General features: G+C 36.0%; 1 protein-coding gene across 1 annotated transcript; it reads left to right on the forward strand.

Annotated features, from left to right (window-relative positions):
* The first annotated feature begins 7,581 nt into the window (after positions 1-7,581).
* On the forward strand, positions 7,582-9,958 carry LOC127127597 (L-type lectin-domain containing receptor kinase IV.1). Its single transcript, XM_051056847.1, has one exon. The coding sequence runs from the start codon at positions 7,762-7,764 to the stop codon at positions 9,790-9,792; it is 2,031 nt and encodes a 676-aa protein (XP_050912804.1). The 5' UTR covers positions 7,582-7,761; the 3' UTR covers positions 9,793-9,958.
* The last annotated feature ends 17,347 nt before the right edge of the window (positions 9,959-27,305 follow it).

The raw sequence follows: 27,305 nt of genomic DNA on the forward strand, positions 1-27,305 counted from the left end.
AACAATTCACAAACACTTTTTTAGACAAAAATAATATAAGTGATCGAGCAATTAAGAGCCCATGGATAACCATGGATACAAAGGGTGCTAACACCTTCCCTTTGTATAATGTACCTCCCGAACCCAAAATCTAAATTAAGGTTTTTCCTGTTCTTTTCCACCTTTCCTTATTGGATAAAAGAAAAGTCGGTGGCGACTCTTGCTAACCGCGACATTGCGATTAAAACCACAAAAAAGTCCAGTTCACCGTATGACATATATTTATAGATATATATATATATATATATATATATATATATATATATATATATATATATATATATATATATATATATATATATATATATATATATATATATATATATATATATATATATATATATATATATATATATATATATATATATATATATAATATGGTTTGTTACATACAAAGACATGAAAAACTCTGTATGTGGTGTTTTTGCATTATGAATTCGATTCATTTCAACCTGAGGTATTTACAAGAACCTTGTGGGAATGAGTCCTAAATCTCAAGAAGATAGGTTCCACACTTCCCATTCTTAGGAGAGTGGGAAGAACAATAATTATCTCATCTCTTTATTTGGGGAATGTGGCCACCTTCATTTGACTTCATCTCCCATATCGTAATGAATTGGGACACGTCACTTTCTCGTTTCCACATGAAGGAGAGCGATATGAGAAATGAGCGTCATAACCAAATCACAAATGCCGTTCCAATAAACGGGTTACTAGAAAACTAGCGTGGGCGACACATTGTGTCTCTCCTTTAATGAACCTTTCATTATGCCCTTTTTGGGTCCTTTACAAATATATCAGAGTGATTTAGTTTCTTTTCATTTTTTTCTTGAACGATTCCCTTGGGTATGCCTAGTGCGATGAGACATTTGATTGTAAATTAGTGAATTAGGCATGTTTGGTAGTTGCAAGAATTCCATTATCTCTGATAGCAATAGTAGTGGTGGTAGCGATAATGACTCCTTTTTTCCTTCTGTTTCCTTAGGAAAAAATGAGCTAATAGCATTATCAAACACTGAGTGTTAGGAAGTCGATGATATCGAGTCCTGTTACATCACCGTGGAAAGGATAACATCCTTTTGACATCATGCCAACCTTTCTTCTTTGGGTGACGATGAAAATGTCATCCTAGAGACGTGTTCTTCGACAGAGAGAGCCAAATGGCCGCTTTGGACGATTCTACGTGTTCCTATTTCTACCTTTACCTCTCATTCGTATGTGACCTAGGGCCCATAATCCCCTTTTCCCCGTTTGAGTGGAGGTTTTAAAGGTGATCAATGTTATCCCATCCCAGATCTAGCCTAGTGGCTAAAGCTTGATTCAGGTGTTCGAGATCATATGTCGACGATTGTGGGTTCATCCTACTATATGGTTGCTCTTCTCTTTCTAAGACATAAGGACGGGCATTGGAGAGAGGTTGGGTGACACTTAGCTCATTTCCTACGAGAGCCATGTTCAAACCATACTCCAATCATTACCAAAATTGGAAGGATAGGTTTTTGAGGGTGAGATGGCTCCATTATGATCACTATTGGGACGAATAGTGCCCCATCTCTTCCCTTTAGCTTGGACAGGTGGAGGTGTTCCAGATCTTGGATGAATTAGAGGTAATGAGTTCCCGTACCATGATCACCTTAGACTAGGGGGAGGATAAGGACATGGATAAATATTTGAGTAAGTTAGATACTACAACAACCTTTATTTAGGATTTTTATTTGTCAGGTTGCTCATATTTACTCTTTATCTTTTTTGCAGATAAAATGTCAAAGATCTCTTTGGCTGAAATGAAGATGCGCCTGGGAAAGAAAAGATCGTGCGCCCAGGAAGAAGAAATCCCCAGAGTCGCCCAAACGACTTAAATACCATAGGGTCCAAGAGGAATGCCGATGGTGAGACGTCCCTCAAGCCTCACACCTCTAAAGTCTAGATGAAGGATGTAGACCCATGTTCTACTTCAAAGGGTAAGGATATCTGAATACATTAAGCATATGGGGTGGGTGAGAATTCATCACCCGAAGTGAACGATTTGCCTCCTCGGTCCTCTATGTGGAAATTATCTTAATTTTGATTCCATAAAATTCACTTCGGCCCGCCTTCCCTTCCATGAAGATTTCCCAAGTGACTATAAGGCCTTTTATAATAGGGTGTCCCTTATGTTGTCTGACCTAAAGAAGAACCACTTGTTGAAGGTCTTATTGATGAAACACATTTATCGAGAAAAGCATGCCCATACTAAAAGCAAGTTGAAGTTGAAGCTTGAAGGATATTAAGGAGATCTCGCCAAAGGCCAGACAGTTGTGGAGGTCTTAAAGAAGTAAAAAGAGACTTTTATGGATAAACCTAAGGAAACAGGTTCCAAGGCTTAAAATCTCGCCGCTTTGGAGAAAAAATGCAAGCATCCCTTGAAGACAACCTTTTCTCCAAGAAGAAACTGGAAAAGAAGGTGTCTATGCTCAAGGACAAGCTAGGGGATACCTCTAAGATTTACTTTTAGTGAGTGAAGGAGCAGGTGGCCTTCCTCCATCCTGAGCTGAATATAAGCCTCATGGACATATTCAAAGTGGTTCGTGATGGCCAACTAGTGGAAGAAAAATAAGGTCCCTCCTTTGACAAGACAATTGCTTCCCTTGATAAGAGCACCCAGATTGAGCATGAAGGCGACAAGATGAAAGAAGTTCCCGAGGAAGAGGCTACTCACCAGGAGGTTGATGTTGAGGGACAATAAGACCTTGAGGAATACTAGTGGTTTGGAGGTTTTGTTTTTTTTATTTCGGCTCTTTATGGCTTATTTTTGTAACCATGCCCTTAACGACTTATTAGATATTTTCTTGGCGATTTTTATGTAATGAAAAATATTAACCTTATGGGTTTCATTTATATTTTCATACCAAGAGATTAATTAATTGTTTGGTGTGTGTGCCCTTATTTATTTTTAATGTGAATTATCTTAAAACATTCTTCGAACAAGTTTTGGCCATGTTGTGACCTTCTAGTGAAGATGATAATGTTGTCCCTAGGGTGACAAGGATTCCATAATGAAGATCTAATATATGTGATCACCTATATAAGATGAAAGGACTCCTCCACGAGTGTCCAACATATATGATCTCCTCAAAGGGAGACAAGAATTCCTCCATGAGGATCCAACATGTGTAATTGCCTCGAAGGACGACAAGGATTCCTCCACGAGGATCCAACGCGTATCATCTCCTTTACGGGAGATTTCGATAAGGTTTCCCCTCGATTTCTTAAGTTCTTGAAAACAAAGCAAAAATAATCCCAAATTTAGATGAGAATGCAAGGTGCCTCATTAAAAACCCTAACACCTTATTGTCAGTTCATGGGAAAAGAGTTCCCCTCACAAAAATAAAAAAATTACATAAACTTAACCATACGAGCGACAAAGATCGTACCTCCCCTTAACCAAACAAATAACTCAAACTAAGATAAACATGGCACAACGCCTAAACATTATAAAAAGTTATTAACAAGCTTTAACTACTGCAAAATATACCTTCGGTAACACAATATTACAACGGTTGTTTAGTTAACCGTGGTAATACATCATTTTTGGATGCATTTTATTTTATATTTATCAAAAGACATTTCACTACGGTCAAAATAAGTAATTGTAGTTAAATGTACATGGAGTGACAAAGTTTGAATCCCAATACCAATAATTTTCTTTTTTTTTGTTACAAAGAGTGTTGTCATTATAATATTTTTTTGTCCCAATACCAATATTATATATATATATATATATATATATACTTGGAATTTTCTATTTTTTTATATGCTTGAAATTGGAGAAAATTGAGGCCAGATTTGTGATCCTGAGCATTTTCTCTTTGAAATAGTGTCTTTGTTTTTCATTTTCCATTGAGATGAAGTTGGACCAGTCTGGTGGAGGTCATCGGAGAAGATGACCGGAGTCCTAACTCCAGTGGTGTGTTGGCATACCTCCTAGCCATCTGATCATGTTTGGATGTTTTGATTTGGACCTTTGGTTTGAATTACCACACGTACAACACGTTGACTGATGACCACCATGGAACACGTGTGTGTGGCCATCAGATCTGCCACCTCAATTAATGAGGGAGATCTGATGGCCCTTGTTTTTTCTTATTTTATTTTAATTTCTGATTTTATGTTTAATCATTTTATTTTGTTTAATTTATATTAATTTCATTTTTAATCCAAAAAATATGAGACTTTCACCAAAAATCTTTAAATATTTTTCTCTTTCATATTTTGAATTAAAATGATTTTTTGGATTGATTTTGATATTTTTCATAAATTAAATATTTGTGTGCATATTTTTAATTGTTTAAAAATACTTATGACTTTTTAAAAATCATGAATTTTTTTGTCTAAGATCCTTTGACCTTGTTTGACCTAGGATAAATATTTTGGCCATATATTTGGTGTTTTGAAGAGATTTTAGGTTTTGACCAAATAAAAATGTATTTTAATTCACTTTTAATTGGATTTTAATTGATTAATTGTTTAAAAATTATGTTGAGCCATTTTTATGGTCTTGTGATGTTTGGCTTTCTGTTTGGACCTTGGTCAAGATTGATTTGACTTTTGTTGGATCAAAACCATTAGATTTAGGGGATTGATGAAATGTACATTTCATCTCCCAAAATGAATGAATGATTTTAATTTGATAAAATCCTCCTTTGATCAATTTGTGTTTCTATCTTCTCCTCTCTCTCCATCTTCATCCTTATTCTTTCCTTGTTTGACCTAGGATAAATATCTTGGCCATATATTTGGTGTTTTGAAGAGATTTTAGGTTTTGACCAAATAAAAATGTATTTTAATTCACTTTTAATTGGATTTTAATTGATTAATTGTTTAAAAATTATGTTGAGCCATTTTTATGGTCTTGTGATGTTTGGCTTTCTGTTTGGACCTTGGTCGAGATTGATTTGACTTTTGTGGATCAAAACCATTAGATTTAGGGGATTGATGAAATGTACATTTCATCTCCCAAAATGAATGAATGATTTTAATTTGATAAAATCCTCCTTTGATCAATTTGTGTTTCTATCTTCCCCTCTCTCTCCATCTTCATCCTTATTCTTTCCCATTCCCTCATTTGACCAATGAGATCTCTAATGTCTTAAGGCTAGTTGGTTCATCAATTACCTTGTGTCAGATGAATCAATACAAGTATGACTGAGATAGGTCCATCCCTCTTGATCTTTTCTTTTAGTGTGTGGTATGTTTTAGGAGTTTGGTTCTTCATACCAAATCTCTAACATGCATTAACACCTAAACTTTTATTGCCCAACCTCGGATAGTTGTGACTTCTACATAAGACAAATTACGAGTGTTTAACATAGAGTTAAATTTGACCCTAAAGGCATAATATTCTAGTAAGTGAGATTGTAAGTCTCCCATCCTTCATGGCATTGTGTGGAAACTTGACTTTTTTCCTTTCATGAGAGCTAGTGGCATACTTGTTGAATTATCCAAGTTGGAGCCCTTCTCATGGAAGATGTCTTGGTTTAAGGATTCATACTTGTGAATGGATAGTTGAGTGTTCTCCAAAGAATGACTTAATCAATTAAAAAATACCACTAACACTTGACTAACCTTTATATATATATATATATATATATATATATATATATATATATATATATATATATATATATCACTACAGTTAGTAAAAGAAACCGTTGTGAAAGATATTAGATTTCATCACAGTTCTTATAGTACAACTGAGGTGAAATATTTTACCTATATATAAGAAAATTTAACTCTCGCTTCGTGACAGAATAGACTTCATTTATCTCAAAGAAAAACCCTAACATATTCTCTTTTCTTCTTCTTCTTCAATATTCCACATGCATAAGTCGTCATTCTTCTTCTTCATACTAAAACATAATTATTATATTTCTTCACACGTCAGTTATTCAAAGTAAGAACCTCTTAACAAAAACTACACACTAAATAAAATCATTAAAGTATAAAATTATTCTCTAAAAAAATGCGTTGTTATTATCAAAACTCAAGGTCAAATACAAAGTCAAATCTTATTCTTACATAACTTTTCATTCCGCTTTTTGAAATTCCTTTACAAATATAAGATATTTATATCTATACATAAATACTTAAAATGAATTAAAATTATAATTTAGGTATTTAAAATAATTTAATAATAATAAAAAAACAATGCGTGGGTTTCAATCTACTATGAACCAAAGTTATATATTTTAAAATCAAATTCATATAAAATTTTAAACTTATAAACTACTAGTAAAATAGATACTCTACTATTTTATCAAAAAATAATTCAATAATAAAAGTTTATAAAAAGTAGAGTTTAGAGTTTAGAGTGACTTTAATAATATTTTAAAGACAAATGTATCCATAAAATAACTTAAATATCAAGATTTTTAAGTATGGGTGTTAGAAACGAACATGTCCATCCCATTTAGATCGGTCATACAAAATTTTGTAAAAAAATAAAACGAGAGAAACATGATAGAGATTACATATCTAAGCTCGTATCTCTCTAAAAAAAATAGAGTAGGTGGGTTAACAAGCTCTCTCTATCTAAAATCTAAAAGTTACATAGATTTATGTCTATCCATTAATGTTTGTGCAAGTAAGAATACATGACAAATATAATAAAGAGTGTGAGACTAAATTTTTTTTTCTAATTTGAAAGAAAATGGACAACACATGCATATTTTACCCTCCCTAGTCTTTAGGAGGTATAATTTCAAATTTTCTATAGTTGTTTATCCATAATAAATAGTATATTGTAGTAGACCATGTTTTTAAATAAAAAATTCAAAATGCAAAAGAAAAATGAACTAAGGGTCAACCTTATTTAACCACACCAAGTATATGTTGTTTAGGCAAAATATGTGCCGGCAAACCCACACAGAAGAGAGAGCCAACTTTATTCATTTCACAAAACCCATGTTCCAAATAAAGCTCCAATTTTGAACAGCATTTCTTTAACAAAGAAAAAATAAAAAGAAAAGAGGTAAAGCTTGACCAACCTTTATTTCTGTTTCTTATTTTTCATCTTTATCTTTTTATCCTTCTCTGTCACCCTTTTCTGATGAAAATTTGAATGAGTTACATCATGCCAAAGTGAGGGGTCCATTCCATATTTGACCCTACATAGTTGCAAACTTCAATATAAGGAATCTTCCTTGAAACACATCTCTCGTGTTCCTATTAATTTCTCCCTTATCTACCTAGTAGTCCCACTAAACTTAACTATAAAGAAATTTGATAATTAGGTCACACTCACATAATTTTCTTTTGCATTTTGCGATTATTATGATCGTTATGAACTATAATTTATTCTTTAACATAAAAATGATAAATAATAGTATCGATATCGACATTTGTTAATACTGTTTTGTTGCGTGTGGGTCGTTTAAAATTGGTTACAATTTGAAAACTTTGTCTTTGAATTTAAATTGTGACATAAGAATTTTGAAAAAGAGAACAATAAATGAAAGTGATGTATTTCAACTTTATGAAATCTTAAACTTGAATGTTCCTTTCCTCACTTAACACCTAGAAAGATCCACTAACATAATGAAATTTCTGTTTCTTTACTATGAAAGTGCTAGGATCTTTCCACGTAAGCTTCGTATGAAAATTCAAATGTGTGCTACAAGCAAACCATAGAAACAAAACAACAAATATTGAACACAAGAAACATATTTCAAAACATAGCAAACTATGTCTTTCAACCTTGTAGCAATAGTTCTTATGTTTGTGAGACTAGTAGTAGTAGCAAGTGAAGATAGCAATATCAGTTTCATCTATAATGGATTCAAATCATCACAATTGTTTCTTGATGGTGTTGCTGAATTAACCTCCAATGGATTACTTAGATTAACCAATGATACCAAACAAGAAAAGGGTCATGCTTTCTATCCAAATCCTATAGTTTTCAACAATGGAAGTAGTAGTGTGTTTTCTTTCTCAACTACTTTTGTTTTTGCTATAAGATCGGAGTTTAAAACTCTTAGTGGTCATGGAATTGTTTTTGTTCTTTCTCCAACAAAAGGGTTACCGAATTCGCGACCAAGTCAGTACCTTGGTTTGTTCAATGAAACAAACATGGGAAACAACAATAGCCATGTTTTTGGTTTAGAGCTTGATACAATTTTGAATACTGAGTTTGATGATATCAATGATAACCATGTTGGAATTGATATCAATGGATTGAAATCGGAAAAATCAGCTTCGGCGGGATATTATGAGATAGGTGGTAATGAGTTCAAGAATTTGAGCCTTTTTAGTGGCTTACCAATGCAAGTTTGGTTGGAATATGATGGTGGAAAGAAGAAGATTGATGTTACTTTAGCTCCAATTAATGTTGTTAAACCAGAAAAACCTTTGTTGTCATTGAACAAAGATCTTTCTTCTGTTATTAACAATAGTACTATGTATGTTGGATTCTCATCTTCAACAGGTTCAATTCTAACTTCTCATTATGTTCTTGGTTGGAGTTTTAAGGTTAATGGTCAAGCTCAAAGCCTCGTAATCTCAGAACTTCCAAAGCTACCATCTTTAGATGGAAAAAAGGATTCTAAGTTAATTTTCTCAATTGGGTTGCCTTTGATTTCACTATGTTTGATTCTAATGGTGGCTATAGCAATGTTTCATTTCATCAAGAGGAAGAAAATGTTCTCTGAGCTTCATGAAGATTGGGAGAAAGACTATGGAACTCAAAGATTCAAGTACAAAGATCTATACTTTGCAACAAAGGGTTTCAAGGAGAAGGAGCTATTAGGAACAGGTGGATTTGGTAGAGTCTACAAAGGTGTGATGCCAATTTCGAAACTCGAGGTAGCTGTGAAGAGAGTTTCACATGAATCAAGACAAGGGATGAAGGAATTCGTGGCGGAGATTGTTAGTATCGGTCGGCTTCGCCATAGGAATCTCGTTCCGCTTCTCGGCTATTGCAGACGAAAAGGCGAGTTACTTCTTGTTTATGATTACATGCAAAATGGAAGCTTAGACAAATATTTACACAGCAGAAAACAAAGATTTACCTTAAATTGGAGTCAAAGGTTTAGAATCATTAAAGGTGTTGCTTCTGGTTTGTTTTATTTACATGAAGAATGGGAACAAGTTGTTGTTCATAGAGATATTAAAGCTAGTAATGTTTTACTAGATGGTGAATTGAATGGAAGATTAGGTGATTTTGGTCTTTCAAGATTATATGATCATGGAACTGATCCTCAAACAACACATGTTGTTGGAACACTTGGTTATTTAGCACCTGAACATACAAGAACAGGTAAAGCTACAACAAGTTCTGATGTGTATTCTTTTGGAGCTTTTTTGCTTGAGGTTGTTTGTGGTAAAAGGCCTATTGAACAAATAAGAGAATGTGAGAGTTTGATTTTGGTTGATTATGTTTATGATTGTTGGAAAAGAGGTGAGATTGTTGAGGCTAGAGATGTAAATTTGGGTGTGGATTATGTGGTTGAAGAAGTTGAATTGGTTTTGAAACTTGGTTTGTTGTGTTCACATTGTGAGGCTTTGGCTAGGCCAAGTATGAGACAAGTTTTGAGGTATTTGGAGAGGGATTTGGAACTTCCTGATTTGTCTTTTCTTAGTTTGTCTTCAATGGGAGTGACTTCTGGACAATGTGAAAATTTTCAAGATTTTGGTATGTCTTATGCTTCTTCTTCTATGGATAGACCATTCTCTCATACTTCTTCAATTGCTGAATCACTTCTTTCTGGTGGTAGATAGGTTTTAGAAGCTGCATGAGAAGAAAAATGATCTCTTAGGACTATGTGATATTAGTTGATTGTATTTTTTTTCTTCCTATTGTTAATTGGTTTTTTAAATGAGTTTGTATTAGCTTATGAATTGAAAAAGAAATTTAAAAGTTGAATAGCAAAGTTGTGTGTGTCAATAGTATTCCATTGTTGTTTTAGATAGGTAAGAGATGTATGTTGATTTCTTATGTGATGTTAGCAAAATATTGTGAAATATAAAAGAATAGAGATAAAGAAGAAAAATAGAAAAAAGAGGTAAAAATAAGATATTATAGCATTATGTTATCCAATATCACATTCACATAAATGTTTTTAGGTGTAAAATTTGAAATTTTGAATTCGAAGTATTCAAACTCCTTTGAAGTGAACAGAGAAATCTTTTCACTTAAAAAGTATAAAAGTTTCTTGAAACGCTATTTATAAATATTTTTGAAGATGGTGTTTGATATCTTGAAATAGTTGAGAGAGGTCGTAATTTCAAAGAGAACCTGTTAAAATGTTCAAGAGTAGAAATTTATACAAATTTTTTTTAACATTAATTCATGTAAGGAGAAATTTATTTTTTTTATTTTTTATAACTTAGTAAAGAACCTTCGGTGTTAGGGGGAGTTTTATTTTCCATTAATAAAATAATTCAAAATATAGATTACACATCCATGCACACAATAAATAACAATCTTGATTTGATACAGTGAACAAGAATGATGTATTTTTCTCATTACTATTAATATACAATTAGTTACTTTCTAGTTTTTAATCTTTACAATATATTTTACAACTTTGATGTTTTGTAGTTCTTGTGTTTATTTGAAATCTCAAAAGTACGAGATGTACTTGATTCAACCATGCGCGTCAAGCAAATAGTTCGAGACAGAATGTCTCAAAGAATGCATGACATTTTACTTAACATGTTGCTTTCCGTGTGTCATAACCACTTTAAGAAATTATGTCTTTTAACTTGATATAACATCTTGCTTCACATGTTGATTACAAAGTATTGTCAATCACATGTAATAAAGCTCATACATTTTTCATTTTTCATATACTAAAAATGATTATCGTAAGTATCGCACCTCAATCTCTACTCCAACCACCATATCACCTCATCCTTAGGAACTTCATTCTTGAACATACACTATAAACTTATAACAACCCTTTGTGCTTCACGATCACCCAAGAGGTTTCACATAGTAACGAGGTCGGACACTTATATTTCACAAAAGGTAAAGTCAACACCAACCTGACTCATTTCTATCGTAGTACAGGCAAGCTCACTATCTTCAAGATTATTCACCTCTAGTTCAGTTATGGAATAAACACCATTAATTTCTATATCACTAAGGTCAATGATAGGGATGTCTAGATGTGGGTTCTCTAGGATGGACATACTCAAAAAAGATTGAAAGCTGAAGAAATGAGTGAAAGAGGAAGAAGAAAATACCTTAAGTAATGCATGTAACAAGTAAACTTGAATGAAGAATGTGAAGGAAGCATCAACAAGATGAACCCTAACCCGAAAATTGTAACAACAACGAGAAGAAAATTAGGTAAGCAATCTCTGATGGGGCAAGATACGAAGAAGTAAAAAATAGTTATGAAACCCACGTTCCTATTTTATAGGCTCGAAGGGCGCCAAAATCAAGGGCCATGATTTGACAGAAGACTAAAGGTCATATATAAAGGCTCAAATGAAATCTCAAACGCATAGCTACACTTGAGTCCATTCGAGTACACTTATCTGCGTCACCTCCCTACTTTACGCATGTGGGTGCAAATGAAGGAATTTTACATATAAACATTCCCCCATCTACATAAAGATTATTAAATGTGAATGTTCCCAATGCCAACTTCTCTTACTTAACACCACAACAGAGTTATCTCTTCATGGGGAATTCACTCAAAGGATGAGCTACCTCAATAAAAAATATTCCTAGATTAGTTTCACTAATTTCTACTTCAATGTCGCTCGCTTCAAAGTTGATAGAAAGGACTTATGGGCAATGTTTATGAGCTGACCAAAGGCCCATTAAGAGTGACCTAGCTCGTAGGCCCTATCCGGAAAAAAGAGATTCATTCGATGACACATAATGGAATCTTTACTCCTGGATACACCTAGTTTGCATATATAGGAGCACAACCTCCTCCCCCATCTTGATCATTGATTACATCCAATGGTTACCCGCATTTCATGCATGACAAAACAAATAATGGTTCTAATCGCCTCCTTTATATAAGTGTGAACCTGAATCATGTTAATATATTATTTAGACTCACACTTGCAAAGTTCCACATCATTCAAACACTGACTTGAGATGAAGAAATGAGTGAAGGAATATGAAGCAAATAACTTAAGTAATGCAGGTAGCAGGTTCACTTGAATGAAGAATGTGAAAGAAACATCAACAAGATAATCCAAAACTCATAAATTGTAGCAACAACAAGACAAAAATTAGACAAATAATCTCTGATGGCGGAAGAGATAAAGAAGTCAAAAATAGATATGAAACTCATGTTCCTCTTTTATAGGCTCGAAGAGTGCTAAAATCAACGACCATGATTTGACAGAAGACCAAAGATCATATCTAAGGGCACCAATGAAATCTCAACCCCATAGTTGCATTTGAGTGCATTCGAGTACACCTATTTGTGTTTTCTCCCTACGTTATTGTTGAAAAGTATATCTTCGGCAAATATTTTATATCGTATCCACAGAGATTGGTTGATATTACCGTCGTTCTATAATCCAAATGTTATAAGTTTAGAAAGTAACAAGGTTGTTTTGTTTGGAAAATTATCTTGTGAGTAAATGTCACTAAAAATAGTAGAATGGTTTTAGTCAAATATAAAAGCTTGGCAAGATTGGAGTTCACTATTTCAAATGCTTATGATTCCTTATGATAAATAAATAGATTCAAGATTATTGATGATGTTCAAGTATCCTCTCAAAGTCATTTATGTCTAAATGATATTGTGATAATCACTATATTGATCCTTAGACGATCTCTCCACCTAACTATCAATATAGCAATCTTTAATGTTTAATACCAAAGAAGAGTAATGAGTAAATCTATCTCTACAACTTATTCACTACTTGAAAATCTGTTTTATGTCAAGACTCAAATAATCTCTCTCGACAACTACTCAAATCTGGTTTTCAACTTAGGGCAAAAACAGTATTCAATACATCAACAATCTTTATCATACATATAAATCAAATGGAATACATAAACATATGAGAATAGCTACTACCTCCAATCTTGACAAAGGGGAGTTTAGCTCCTCATCATCATTGTTCAAAGCAGAAAGTTAAAGAAGAAAAACTCTGTTTTTCTCTCTTCAAAAAGCTCTCAATATCAATGTGTGTATGATAATAGTGTATCCCTAGAATAATGTATTTTTCTAACAAAAAAGGTTGACATTTCCCTAATTGGTCATTATCATCTAAAGCAGGAAAGCAATTCTCAGGCAGACATCAAAATGGCAATAAACTTTTTCTGCAAGACAGCACTTTTGACCCTCAGTCAGCTTGCTGGATTCGCAGCCTTCGCGGCGCGAACTGTTGCTTCTCCAGCTTCCTTGTTTGGCAAGCTTCCTCCAAAGTGTGGTGTTGCAATCCAAAGCCTTCTTAACCAAAAATTCTACAAAACTAACAAATATGTGAAATAACTATTCAAAACAAAATAAATTAAACCTAATTGCATTTATACAAAATAGTGAGAATAAAAGTGTGTAATTACATCAAAACTTGGTAAAAGGGACCAATAAAATGATATAAAAAGTAGTACTAATTGGTCCCTAACAGTTATGCATGTGGGTGCATGTGGATGTCTTTTACATATAAACATTTCTTATGCACAAGGTGCATGATTAAGAGAATTTACAAAGTTGCCTATCCTAAGGGAGCATTCCCAAACATTCAACTCTACACAATTTCCTTTTCCTTGGTCCCTATCTTTTTCTTTTTCTTTTTCTTTTTCTTTTCAACTCCACACAACCATGAGCATTTTCTTTACTTTTCTTTTTCTAATCTTTTTTTTATGCTCTATGGTTTCAAGGGTATTTTCTTTTTCTTGTTTCTTTTCAAATTTTCACCCTTTCATAAAAATTCACTTTTCCAAGTTTCTAATCAACTTTTCACTTTACTCTCCCCAACTTTAGATTCCAAAACCAAATTTATTCAATAATGCTCCCTACTTAGACATAAGCAAAAGGCAACATTTTCAACAACTCGATTTAAGGTTTCAATTGACACGAAAGAAATTAGGATTCATTTATTCCACAATTTTCAATTGATTTATCAATGATCAATAAAATGAATCCTAAATTAAGCTCAAAGGGGTTTAACTAAGGATTATTCCTCATAAGGTTAGTTGATTCAAACTTTTTGGTCAAGTGGTTTTTCTCACAAACAATGCCTCTATCATTTTCAAAAAATTTACACACAAATAGCTTGATGTATGATTTAGCATGATAAGAATGAGTTAAAATAATGCTCGGTTTCCCGCTTTTTAGTGTACAATGGAAAGTTTCCTCACAATTGGTTAAGTCCTATTTTGATTCAAAACTGACATATACTTCAATGAATTTATGAAATGGAATTTGCACACACCATCAAACTACTCATGTTAAGTCTAGAAAGCGATAAAGTGTACCTTAAAATGCCGACACTAATTCTTATCATCACCACTCGAAGTGTCCTATGCTTCTTTCTTTGCGATCATTTCTCGGTTGCTTAAAGCTTAACTTAAGAATAAGAACAATTAAACAAAAATGTTGGTAAATCACAATTTGATTAAAACACACTTAAATCTCAACTAGCATTCATGCAATTGTCAAAATACTAACAAACATAAAGTGCCAAAATAAAGTTATGGTGAACTAGAGCCACCCAAAAGTACATCAAAATTCCCAAAAACAAAAACAGAAATAGTACAAAGAAACTTCAGAAATACAACAACTTCCCACTTCTCCGAATTCTCAATCCTCCTCCTCTTCGTCACCACCTACATTTCCAAGAACATCCTCCATCTCCTCATTTGGGTAAGCACTGCCTCCTACACCCCCCATAAAATTTGGCCTGCCCTCAGGCCAATTTGCATAAGCTGCATAGTCCGTTTGCGAAGGAAAAGTGCGTGCCTCTGGTGCCAGAAACGTGTTCTGGAACTGCTGCTGCATGGCATCGAAAAGAAATGATTGAGACCTCCTGGAGGCCTCAAAGCTCTCGCAACAGTAGTTGGCAAACGCCATCTGATCAAAGCCTGGGGTAGTGTGAGGTTGAGGTTGAGGTCTGGGTCTGGCTCGGGCTCTGGATGAAGAAGTTCCAGGTGCATCAGTCTTATCATTTTGGTTTTGCAGAAACCTGTTCAGATATGAGTCATTGATCACACTGGTGATCGAGAAGTGTACTTCCTCAGGGATGGGAACATTTTCCTTACGGCACAGTCCCATGATAAGTCCTGGATATGCGAGTACACCAACTTTGCCACCGAAATTGGTTCCGCTTAAAACTATCTTTCTCAGTTCGCCTGCAATGAGGGCTGCGACATCCACAGACTTCCCGACCATGATGCAGTACAATAGACACCCTACGTCCATAGGAATTATGGTGGTGTGGCTTCTTGGTCGGATATTAGTCAACAGTAGCACCAGAAAAGCCCTAGCTCCCAAATTAAAATTTTCTCTTTTCCACAATTTCGGCTGTCCTTGATCATTCAGTTCGTAGGATTTTCCGCTGAGACATAGGGTAGCATTGACCGCTTCCAGATTCCACCTGTTAGCTGCCTCCATGGTGCTGTACTCACAACACTCACCCTCTCCGAGAGTTAGGGGATTACCCAGATAAGAATTAATGTCATCCCTTCCAAAGGAAACGATCTTGCCCCTTACCCTGGATCGGTAGATGAAAGCCGTACCCTCCTCGCGATGCATAGCATTCGCATAAAATTCTCGAACAATATCGTAGTTGATTGCTGCTTCTGGTTCGCATAACTTCATCCACTTTCGTCGTTCAAAAGCAGCAACCACGCTATGATACACCCCGGTTGGAGCTAGCCGGATAAACCTCTCAGGCAAAATGGTTCTCTTAATGAGGCTCTCGAATCGTGCCTCGTGTTCATCACTTATGAACTTTCGGAATGAACGGGCTTGAGGAGGTGCCGTGGTTTTAGTTCTTTTGGACATCTGCAATCAACACCAGAACAACCACAGAACAAACATAAACAGGATTAGCAAATAATCAACACAAAAAACATGGTGCTGGAATTCACAGTTCGCGGCGCGAAGGCCCGTTCGCGGCGCGAACTCTGCGAATCCAGGAAATTTCCCAGAGCTTCCTAGGGTTCCACAAGTGGGAAGCAATCTACTCCCAATCAATCAAAGTTCTCAACTTTACCCTAATCCTACCCTAAATCAAACATGCATAGTGATTTCAAGAGGTAATCTCCAGAAAAATTTGATTTCTAACCAACCCTAATTGAAAAACCCAAAAGGGATTGGAAAAGAGAAATTGAAGAGTACATACCTTTTGAATCACTAAATCTTGCTAACAATTGAAGATTTGAACAATGGGAACTGAAGAATTTTAAGATTTGGTGGGATTTTGAGAGTTGGGTGAAAGCGCGGCAGAATTGGTATTTTGAAAAAGTGTTGTAATGAGAAAAGAAGGTGACCTAAACAGAATTTAAGTGACTCTGTCACGCAGTGTTCGCGGGGCGAACAGTGTTCGCGGCGCGACCTGAGACTCTTCCTTAAGTTCGTGGCGCGAACTGGGGTCGCGGCGCGAACTGCAAAAAACAGAACCCTCTCAAAAAATTTCATTCAGTTCGCGGTGCGAACTGCAAAAAACAGAACCCTACAATTCTAAAAATTTAACAGAGATAAAAATCACACAACAGAGAAAAATAAAATGCAAACTTACAACGTTGGGTTGCCTCCCAACAAGCGCTTTGTTTAACGTCATTAAGAGCTCGACGGTACCTCGATTAGCCTGGTCCAGATAAGGACTTTGACCATTGACAGTCCAGCTCTCTTGTGACTTTGGATCCTCTATCACAATGGCTCCATAATTCTGTACTTCCTTGACAACAAATGGTCCTGACCACTTCGACTTCAACTTACCAGGAAATAACTTCAACCTTGAGTTAAAAAGCAATACCATCTGTCCAACATGAAACTCCTTATGGCGGACTTTTCCATCATGGTATGCCTTTACCTTTTCCTTGTACAGCTTATTAGAATGGTATGCATCGTTCCTTAGTTCCTCCAATTCATGGAGTTGACCTTTCCTTCTTTCTCCAGCTAGAGTGGAGTCGAAATTCAAGAACTTAAGAGCCCATAATGCTCTATGCTCCATTTCCACTGGAAGATGACAAGTCTTCCCATACACCATTTGAAACGGAGTCAGCCCAATAGGTGCTTTGTAGGCAGTGCGATACGCCCACAAAGCTTCATCCAGTTTTAAGGACCAATATTTTCTTGAATTCGAGACTGTTTTCTCAAGAATCCGTTTGACTTCCCGGTTTGAAACCTCAGTTTGACCGTTCGCTTGTGGGTGGTAGGGAGTGGTCACCTTGTGCTTTACACCATAATGTTGCAGAACTTTTTCTAAGGGTGTATTGCAAAAGTGTGAGCCTCCATCACTTACCAACACTCTAGGCACACCAAAACGTGAAAATATGTTTTTCTTTAAAAATTTGATCACTGTTTTGGCATCGGCCTTAGGTGAGGCAATTGCTTCCACCCACTTCGAAACATAATCGACAGCTACTAGTATGTACTCATTTGAGAAAGAAGAGGGGAATGGGCCAACGAAATTAATACCCCAACAATCAAAAACTTCCACTTCTAGCATGTTGGTTAGAGGCATTTCATCCCGTTTTCCTATTCCTCCACTCCGTTGACATGTATCACAACTCTTCGCATGTTCGTGCGCATCTTTGAATAAGGATGGCCAATAAAAACCTGATTGGAGTACTTTAGTGGCTGTTCTCAAACCACTATAGTGACCTCCATACGGAGAGTTGTGACAGTGCCAAAGAATGTCTCTTGACTCCTCAATTGTTACACACCGTCTCAAAATATTGTCTGCTCCTACTTTAAACAGATAAGGGTCATCCCAAACATAATATTTTGCATCTGCCAAGAATTTCCTTCGTTGATTGCAAGTGAGGTCTTCCAGTGTTAAACCGGTTGCTTTGTAGTTAGCAAAATCAACAAACCAAGGCCTCACTTGAATCGCATAGAGTTTTTCATCTGGAAATTCTTCTCTCACCTCCTCTTCCTTGTTTGTAATGTCTACATTGACCAACCGAGACAAATGATCTGCCACCAAGTTTTCAGAACCTTTTTTATCCCGAATTTCTAGATCAAACTCTTGTAGCAAAAGGATCCAACGAATAAGCCTTTGTTTTGAATCCGGCTTGGTAAGCAGATATTTTATTGCCGAGTGGTCAGTGTAAATTACAACTTTTGAACCAATCAAATAAGCTCTAAACTTTTCCAATGCATATACTATGGCTAGTAATTCCTTTTCAGTTGTTGCGTAATTAACTTGTGCTTCATTAAGCACCTTACTAGCATAGTGTATGGCATGGAAAACTTTATCGCTTCTTTGTCCTAACACCACACCAACTGCATAATCGCTAGCATCACACATGAGTTCGAAATCAATGTTCCAGTTTGGTGCTACGATTATTGGTGCGGTGACCAACTTTTCTTTCAAATCTAAGAAAGCTTTAAGACATGATTCATCAAAAAGAAAAGGCGTACCTTTGTTGAGCAAATTGCTCAATGGCTTTGCGATCTTTGAAAAATCTTGTATGAATCTCCGGTAGAAACCGGCATGTCCTAGAAAGCTTCTTATCCCTTTAATGTTAGTTGGAGGTGGCAGTTTCTCAATAACCTCCACCTTGGCTTTGTCCACCTCTAGACCTTCAGAAGAAATCTTGTGACCAAGTACTATACCCTCGGTGACCATAAAATTGCATTTTTCCCAGTTGAGCACTAGGTTGGTCTCCACGCATCTCCCCAAAACTACATCAAGGTGTTTTAAACACAATTCAAAAGATGATCCATAAACAGAAAAATCATCCATGAACACCTCAATGCATTCTTCTATTAAGTCTGCGAAGATAGCTTGCATACACCGTTGAAAAGTGGTCGGTGCATTACATAACCCAAAAGGCATTCTTCGGTAAGCAAAGATGCCAAAAGGACACGTAAAAGATGTCTTCTCATGATCTGCCGGATTTACTGAAATTTGATTATACCCCGAATATCCGTCCAAGAAACAGTAGAAATTTTTGCCGGCTAACCTCTCCAACATTTGATCCATGAAAGGTAGTGGGAAATGATCTTTCCTTGTGGCTTGGTTCAACCTTCTATAGTCGATACACATCCTCCACCCTGTCACTGTTCTTGTCGGAATCAACTCATTTTTATCATTTTTGATCACCGTCATTCCGCCTTTCTTGGGGACCACTTGTACCGGACTCACCCATGCACTATCGGATATAGGATAAATCATTCCGGCTTCCAATAGTTTGACAACTTCTTTCCGGACCACCTCTTTCATTGATGGATTCAGACGCCTCTGAGGTTGCGCAACTGGTTTGAAATTTTCCTCCATCATGATCTTATGCATGCAATAGGCCGGACTAATACCCTTCAAGTCGGATAACACCCACCCAATTGCACCTTTGTTCTTTTTCAATACTTGAATCAACTTGTCTTCCTCTTGTGTGGACAACGTGTTGCTTATAATCACTGGTTTAGTACACTCGTCTCCAAGAAACACATACTTCAAGTGTGACGGAAGCATTTTCAACTCTAACTTTTGCTCTTCCGTCTTCTTCTTTGTATCCAAGTCTTCCGTTAATTCTTCTTGATAGGCCAGCTCACCACAAGATTCTAGCTCGTGCAACATTGCTTCGATCTCTCGTTCCTCATTGTCGGTTAACACGTTGTATGCTCCGATAAGGGATCTTTCTAGAGGATTAGAGATATGAATTTGGTTCGCGACCTCCACTACTTCCTCTACAATTGCATCGATTCGGAAAGAATCATGCTTGTCGATTGGATGCTTCATAGCTTCAAAAAGATTAAAGGTCACCTCTTCATCTTGCACTCTCACCTTCATTAGCCCATCATCTATGTCAATCATCATCCGAGAAGTTTTCATAAAAGGTCTTCCAAGAATTAGGGGTACATCACGGTCCTCATCCATCTCTACTATTACAAAATCCACCGGAAACAAAAATTTGTCCACTTTCACAAGCATGTCTTGAGCGATTCCGTATGGTGAGGTGGTAGACTTGTCGGCTAGTTGTAGAGTCATTCTCGTCGATTTAATCTCAACATTCCCCAATCTTTTTACAATGGAGAGGGGGATTAAATTTATACTAGAGCCCAAGTCAATCAAACCATTTCCGACGTATGTGCTTCCAATGGTTACCGGTAGAACAACCCGGCCCGGATTAGACTCCTTCCTAGGGAGAGTCTTTTGGATGATGGCGCTACACCGTGCATCAAGCAATATGGTCTCATCTTCCACGTGTCGCCTTTTCTTGGTAAGAATATCCTTCATGAATTTAGCATACCGCGGCATTTGTTCTAATGCATCAGCAAATGGAATGTTGATTTGGAGTTGCTTGAAGATGTCCATGAACCGTGCATAATGCCTAGCATTGTCCTTCCTTGATGGAGCATGTGGATAGGGTAGATGTTGAGTTGGAATGACGCTCACCCCTTTCTCAGATTTCTTCTTCTTCTTTGATTCAGCATCTTTTTTTCCTTCCAGATCAATCTGCTGCTCAGTTGGCAAAACCTGCTGTTTTCGCGGCGCGAAGGTGGTTCGCGGCGCGAACTGAGCATTTCCAGTAGCATTTTCCCTTTCACCAACTATGTCTTTTTCTTCCAGCATCCCATCAGTGATGTTCTCTTCTACAATCTCTTCACCTTTTTCACTTACCAACTCTTTACCACTCCTTGTGACAAATGCTTTGCAATGCTCCTTTGGATTCGGTTGAGTGTTAGCAGAGAAAGAAGGCCCTGCATTTTGTTCCGACAGTTGCTTCGCGAGTTGGCCTACTTGATTTTCTAGATTTTTAATTGCTGCTTCGTTACTCTTCTGATTTGCCATGGAAGCTTGCATGAATTGTTGAAGAGTGTCTTCTAGCTTGGAATTTCCTCCTTGCGACTGCTGTCCTTGAGAGTTTGGATGTTGGTAAGGACTTTGCTGCTGAAAATTTTGATTGTTGAACCTTGACGGTTGATAGCCTTGATTGTTTCTTGGTTGGTAGCCTTGATTGTTAGGCTGTTGTCTTTGATAGCCCAGATTTTGATTGTTCACATAACTCACTTCTTCTTGGGGTGGAGGACAAAAACCAGTAGGGTGATCCCCTTGACATAATTCGCAACATGCTACTTGATGTTGAACTTGAAACCCTTGAATCTCTTTTATTTGCTGTGGAAGCTTGGCCATTTGTTGAGTGAGAAGCTCCACTTATTGAGAGAGTAGCTTGTTTTGAGCAAGGATGGCATCATTGGTATTTAACTCAAGAACTCCCGGCTTACGTTGTGAAGGGCTACGATCATGTTGACCTTGATGATCATTGAGGGTCATCCGTTCAATAATGACTTTAGCTTCTTCCGCAGTTTTTGACATAAGCGAGCCACCCGCGGTGGCGTCCAGAAGTGTCTTGTGAGTTGATTGGAGTCCATTTAGAAAAATATGGATTTGAGTGAGCTCATCAAAACCATGTCCCTTACATTTTCTCAACATTGATTTGAATCTTTCCCAAGCTTCATTTAGAGACTCGTTGCCTCCTTGAGTGAATACCGCAATAGCCGTTTTGGCTTCCATGAATCGGGATTGAGGGAAGTATCTTTCTAAGAACTTTTCTTCTAACAAATTCCAATCCGTCATTACTCTTGCCGCTTGATCAAGGTACCACTCTTTTGCTTTCCCCACTAAGGAGTGTGGGAACATCCTTTTGAATAGTGCCTCTTCACCCGTTTCATCAATTCCCGTAGAACCCGCAATCTCATAAAATTTGATGAGATGGGTATACGGATCTTCATGATCCATTCCGGTGAATGGATTTGCGTAGAGAAGTTGGAGGATTCCGGTCTTCATCTCCGTATTTCTTCCTCCACGGGCAAATTGAGCATTTCTTCTTGGACTATTAGCAGACATTTCGGTACGATTGTCATCTGCCATGTTTCCGTCACAAGCCTCTACAACCACTTCTTCGATTGGAACAAGTGCGGAAGTAGATGCTTCTTCTCTCCGGTTCCTCTCTTCGGCTAGTTTCCTTCTTCTTCGTGTTTTGCTATTGAGCCTCCGAAGTGTTCTTTCAATTTCAGGATCGAATTGAAGTTGCTCCTCGTTTGCTTTTCCTCGCATGCACTAGAATCTACAAAACTAACAAACCAAGTGAAACACAAGAGGGATAGTAATAATTGTAACACAACTTAAAACACAGAATTATTGCAATGCTTGTAATATTGACACCAATCCCCGGCAACGGCGCCAATATGTTGAAAAGTATATCTTCGGCAAATATTTTATATCGTATCCACAGAGATTGGTTGATATTACCGCCGTTCTATAATCCAAATGTTATAAGTTTAGAAAGTAACAAGGTTGTTTTGTTTGGAAAATTATCTTGTGAGTAAATGTCACTAAAAATAGTAGAATGGTTTTAGTCAAATATAAAAGCTTGGCAAGATTGGAGTTCACTATTTCAAATGCTTATGATTCCTTATGATAAATAAATAGATTCAAGATTATTGATGATGTTCAAGTATCCTCTCAAAGTCATTTATGTCTAAATGATATTGTGATAATCACTATATTGATCCTTAGACGATCTCTCCACCTAACTATCAATATAGCAATCTTTAATGTTTAATACCAAAGAAGAGTAATGAGTAAATCTATCTCTACAACTTATTCACTACTTGAAAATCTGTTTTATGTCAAGACTCAAATAATCTCTCTCGACAACTACTCAAATCTGGTTTTCAACTTAGGGCAAAAACAGTATTCAATACATCAACAATCTTTATCATACATATAAATCAAATGGAATACATAAACATATGAGAATAGCTACTACCTCCAATCTTGACAAAGGGGAGTTTAGCTCCTCATCATCATTGTTCAAAGCAGAAAGTTAAAGAAGAAAAACTCTGTTTTTCTCTCTTCAAAAAGCTCTCAATATCAATGTGTGTATGATAATAGTGTATCCCTAGAATAATGTATTTTTCTAACAAAACAGGTTGACATTTCCCTAATTGGTCATTATCATCTAAAGCAGGAAAGCAATTCCCAGGCAGACATCAAAATGGCAATAAACTTTTTCTGCAAGACAGCACTTTTGACCCTCAGTCAGCTTGCTGGATTCGCAGCCTTCGCGGCGCGAAGGTAGTTCGCGGCGCGAACTATTGCTTCTCCAGCTTCCTTGTTTGGCAAGCTTCCTCCAAAGTGTGGTGTTGCAATCCAAAGCCTTCTTAACCAAAAATTCTACAAAACTAACAAATATGTGAAATAACTATTCAAAACAAAATAAATTAAACCTAATTGCATTTATACAAAATAGTGAGAATAAAAGTGTGTAATTACATCAAAACTTGGTAAAAGGGACCAATAAAATGATATAAAAAGTAGTACTAATTGGTCCCTAACAGTTATGCATGTGGGTGCATGTGGATGTCTTTTACATATAAACATTTCTTATGCACAAGGAGTATTACATGTGCATGTTCAACGGCGGATCTATTAAAAAGCTGGTGGGGGAAATGGCACCCCCTACATTTTCATATAGATATTAACTAAGGCGCTTAATAATTGAAAAGTTTATATCTGGTGCAATGGTAATTGAAGCTAGCGGAAATATACCCGAATGCATCGCATGTTCAAACATACAACAAAGTCGCCATCAAACTTTATTTATTCCCGAAGGAAAGGTAAAACATCAATAAAACCCGGGGAAAGAGAAACTGGGTAAGGAAGTCGGTTATGCAAAGGGAGGTATTAGCACCCCTCACATCTGTTGTACTCAATGAGAACCGTTTTGATTATTCCTTGCTCAAATGGGTGTTATATCTAAAGGTTACTCACAAAATATAAAGGGGAAAAAAGAATAGAACAAATAGAGTGCTCAAAGAGGATTAGGGTCCTCATGCCTACGTATCCTTATAGTGCAATAAGGAATTCAGAGCTCCGTAGTTCATAGAACTAATGGTAGGAGGTGAAAAGAAGAGTGATAACAAATATGGTATGAACCAAAGGACTATGTTGTTTAAACTCCAAAAAGGGATGAAATCTGAACCTAAGAGTAAAACAGGCATTAACCAATGTGTGGGTAAAACTGACATTTTATTTGCATCATTCTCTTTTGATTTTGCTTGAAAAACAGTTTGATACTATTAAATAAAATATGAGTGAACATGAATGGATTTAATCAAAACATGCATGTTTTTTTCATTGTTGTTATCATCTGAAAACCAAACAAGTTTTACAAATGAACAACACACAACAAAAAAGAAAAGATTACAAATGATACATGATTGAACAATATGATATTGCTGACATGACCAGTCTTGATACTCATCCATGGAGGTAACCAATTCTGAGCATTTTTCTATTCCATATCTACCATAATCTTTGATCTATTTGCTCTTGTAAACTACTGGTGTCGAAGAGTCGTCATCTTTCTGGTTGAGGAAAGGACAAGGTGAGCTCTTTCTGGTTGACGGGCATGAGATGCAAATGAATGAATGTGCATGTTAGGGATATAATACAAATAATTATGCAACATCCATAGATTCAAAACATCAGTGGTATCATAACTCAGGTTTAAAATTCTGGCATATATACAACAATGCAAAAAATGATATGCAATAATGTATGTTAACAGCACAAAATAATCCGGGTAATCTGCATATACTGCCTGATGTAGGATCAAAGGTCAGACATGTCCATGAGAATAAAGGTATGTAGAGTCTATGGTTTCCTGCAGAAAAACCCATATCCAGGTTCTAGTCTTCAAAAGGTAGTTCCTAGAAGGTTCCCAGAGTCATCGATCCAAATGAAAATACCCTGCCGTAGCGAGCTATCATAGGACAAAAGTACTTCCAAGTGAATCTAGTCTGGGCGTGGTTCTCGTGAAAACCCAACACGCGAAACGCAGGTGAACACGACTATCCATGAGTCTATCCTGTTTATGTACTCAGGTCGGGTATAGAGCTTCTCTCACGTAGCATAACCCAACCCAACAGAGAGTATAATAGTAATATCTAGCATATAATGAATATATTTTAAGCAAGTAAAGAAATGAAATAAATGATAAAGCAAGTAGTCAGTAGAGATAAACACCCAAGCGAATGAAAAAACAAACAAATCTAGTCTCGACTCCTTTTAGAGACTAGGGATTATCCCAAGCAGCAAAATGTCTTCAGCAGAGTCGTCAGCTGAAGTTAACGGAAATATACCTGAATGAATCGCACGCTTGAACATACAACAGAGTCGCCATCAAACTTTCTTTATTCCCAAAGGAAAGGGAAAACATCGATAAAACCTAGGGAAAGAGATAACTGGGTAAGGAAATCGGTTATGCAAGGGGAACATATTAGCACCCCTTAAATCCGTTGTACTCAACGGGAACCGTTTTGATTGTTCTATTCTTGAAGGATATCATGTTTCAGTTGATTATATCAAGATTTCCTCCGCCTCCTCCTCCTCCTTAAAACCCTTAGTTTTCCTTTTAGTTTCTTGAAAATTTCTTTTTGTTTCTTATCAATTGTACCTTGCACTGCCTTTTGGAAATTTTCAATGAAAAATGTTTGTTTCTCTTTATTTATTTTTTGTCTTATGTCTTTTTGATTGATGACAAAGGGGGAGAAAACATAACGTTCTAAAGGGGAATAATTAGTGTTTATTTTGATATCTAATTTCCTTAATTAAAAAACCTAAACATTGATTAATGTCTTCTGCTAACAACTACTTCGAAAAAGAGTTTGTTAAGGTTTTTGCATGGTTATTTTTCAAGAATCAGAATGGTTCAGAATATGTTCTTTCTGAAAATCATGGATTTGGAATACAACTAAGAGATATTTTCTTCTATAGTAATCAAACTTGAAAAGTCAAGGTTCCAATAAGAAAATCTGCTCGTTTAAAGAAGGTAACCAGCTCTAAAGTTTCGTCACAAAGAACTCAACAAATATTATGAAGTAAAGATTCTAAAGAAATTATTCTGAAGTGAAGCCTATCAGAATGATGATGTTATCAAACCAGTGCTTTGGACAACATCAATAAACTTTTGAAGATAAACCAGATTCTGACAGAAAATTCACTCTGGTATTTCAAAAAAGTTAATCAGGAAAGTGTTCTTTCATTCTGATTTTATCTTTATGGGATTATACATATCAGGGGGATCTTTGTGCTTTTGTAAGATGTATTTTTCTATGATTACCCTGTACAAAACTGTTCATCAAAATACATATTTTGTCATCGTCAAAAAAGGGGAGATTGTTAGAAAAAGATTTGGTTTTGTATCTATACCTTGAGTTTTGATGATAACAATAGTGTATTTATGTGAAAATAATTTTGGTACCCTAATGGTTTGTTATTGTGTAGCTTTAACAACCAGTTCTAATTCTGAATATATAATGTGCAACCTCATCAGTTTCTGAACTATGTGTTCTAATTCTGCTTCTGCGCTAACCATTAGAAATTTTGAAAGACGTCGATATTGCTGTTGCAATGTTCTTTCTACTTCTGAGTTGTTTCACTCATTAGAAGCTTCTGAGGAAACAATATGTTGTTGATGCAATATTCTCTCAGTTCGTGCTTCTGAATCTAGCTCAGATCACCAAACTTCTGAAGAATGGCAAGCTTCTGAGGTTGTGTTATGTAGCTGAAGACTATGAAGATATCAAGCTAGCCGATTGAAGCTATCAAGGTTCTGACTGAGGATTATGAAGATACTGAAGATCTCAAGCCAGACTATTTATGCTATCAAGGTTCTGACTAAAGATTCTGAAGTTTCTGAATCCATCTCTATGTTTCTTCATTTCATACTTCATCAACTTTCATCAGAAGCCAGTGAATTTGAAGATAAGGTCAAAATGGAAACGTGATCAAATAGTACATGGTACAAAACGAACATCCTTTCCACTACCTAATTTCATGGGCAATGACAGTACTATGCATCACACATATCACTGATTTTATGGGCAAAAGGATAATACATAATATCATTCTTTTCCCATCCAACAATGGATAGACGCTCAAATGAGCTTTTTCCATTTAACCCTCCAACGGTTTTATGCTTATTCTATATAAGTATGACTTGGAGACTTGAAGAAAAAACATTGGTTACACAAATATTTTGACAAGTTATTTTCTTTGTGAAAAGCTATCATTCTTTTGTATACGGTTTTTCTTTAAGCGTTTGTTATTCATTTGTGTAAAATCTGCTT

The sequence above is a fragment of the Lathyrus oleraceus genome, chromosome 3 (genome assembly GCF_024323335.1).
Source record: "Lathyrus oleraceus cultivar Zhongwan6 chromosome 3, CAAS_Psat_ZW6_1.0, whole genome shotgun sequence".
In the NCBI taxonomy this organism is placed as follows: domain Eukaryota; kingdom Viridiplantae; phylum Streptophyta; class Magnoliopsida; order Fabales; family Fabaceae; genus Lathyrus; species Lathyrus oleraceus.

Bases quoted from the DNA above. Each gene is read 5' to 3' on its own strand.
- LOC127127597 (XM_051056847.1), top strand. From the start codon at position 7,762: ATGTCTTTCAACCTTGTAGCAATAGTTCTTATGTTTGTGAGACTAGTA.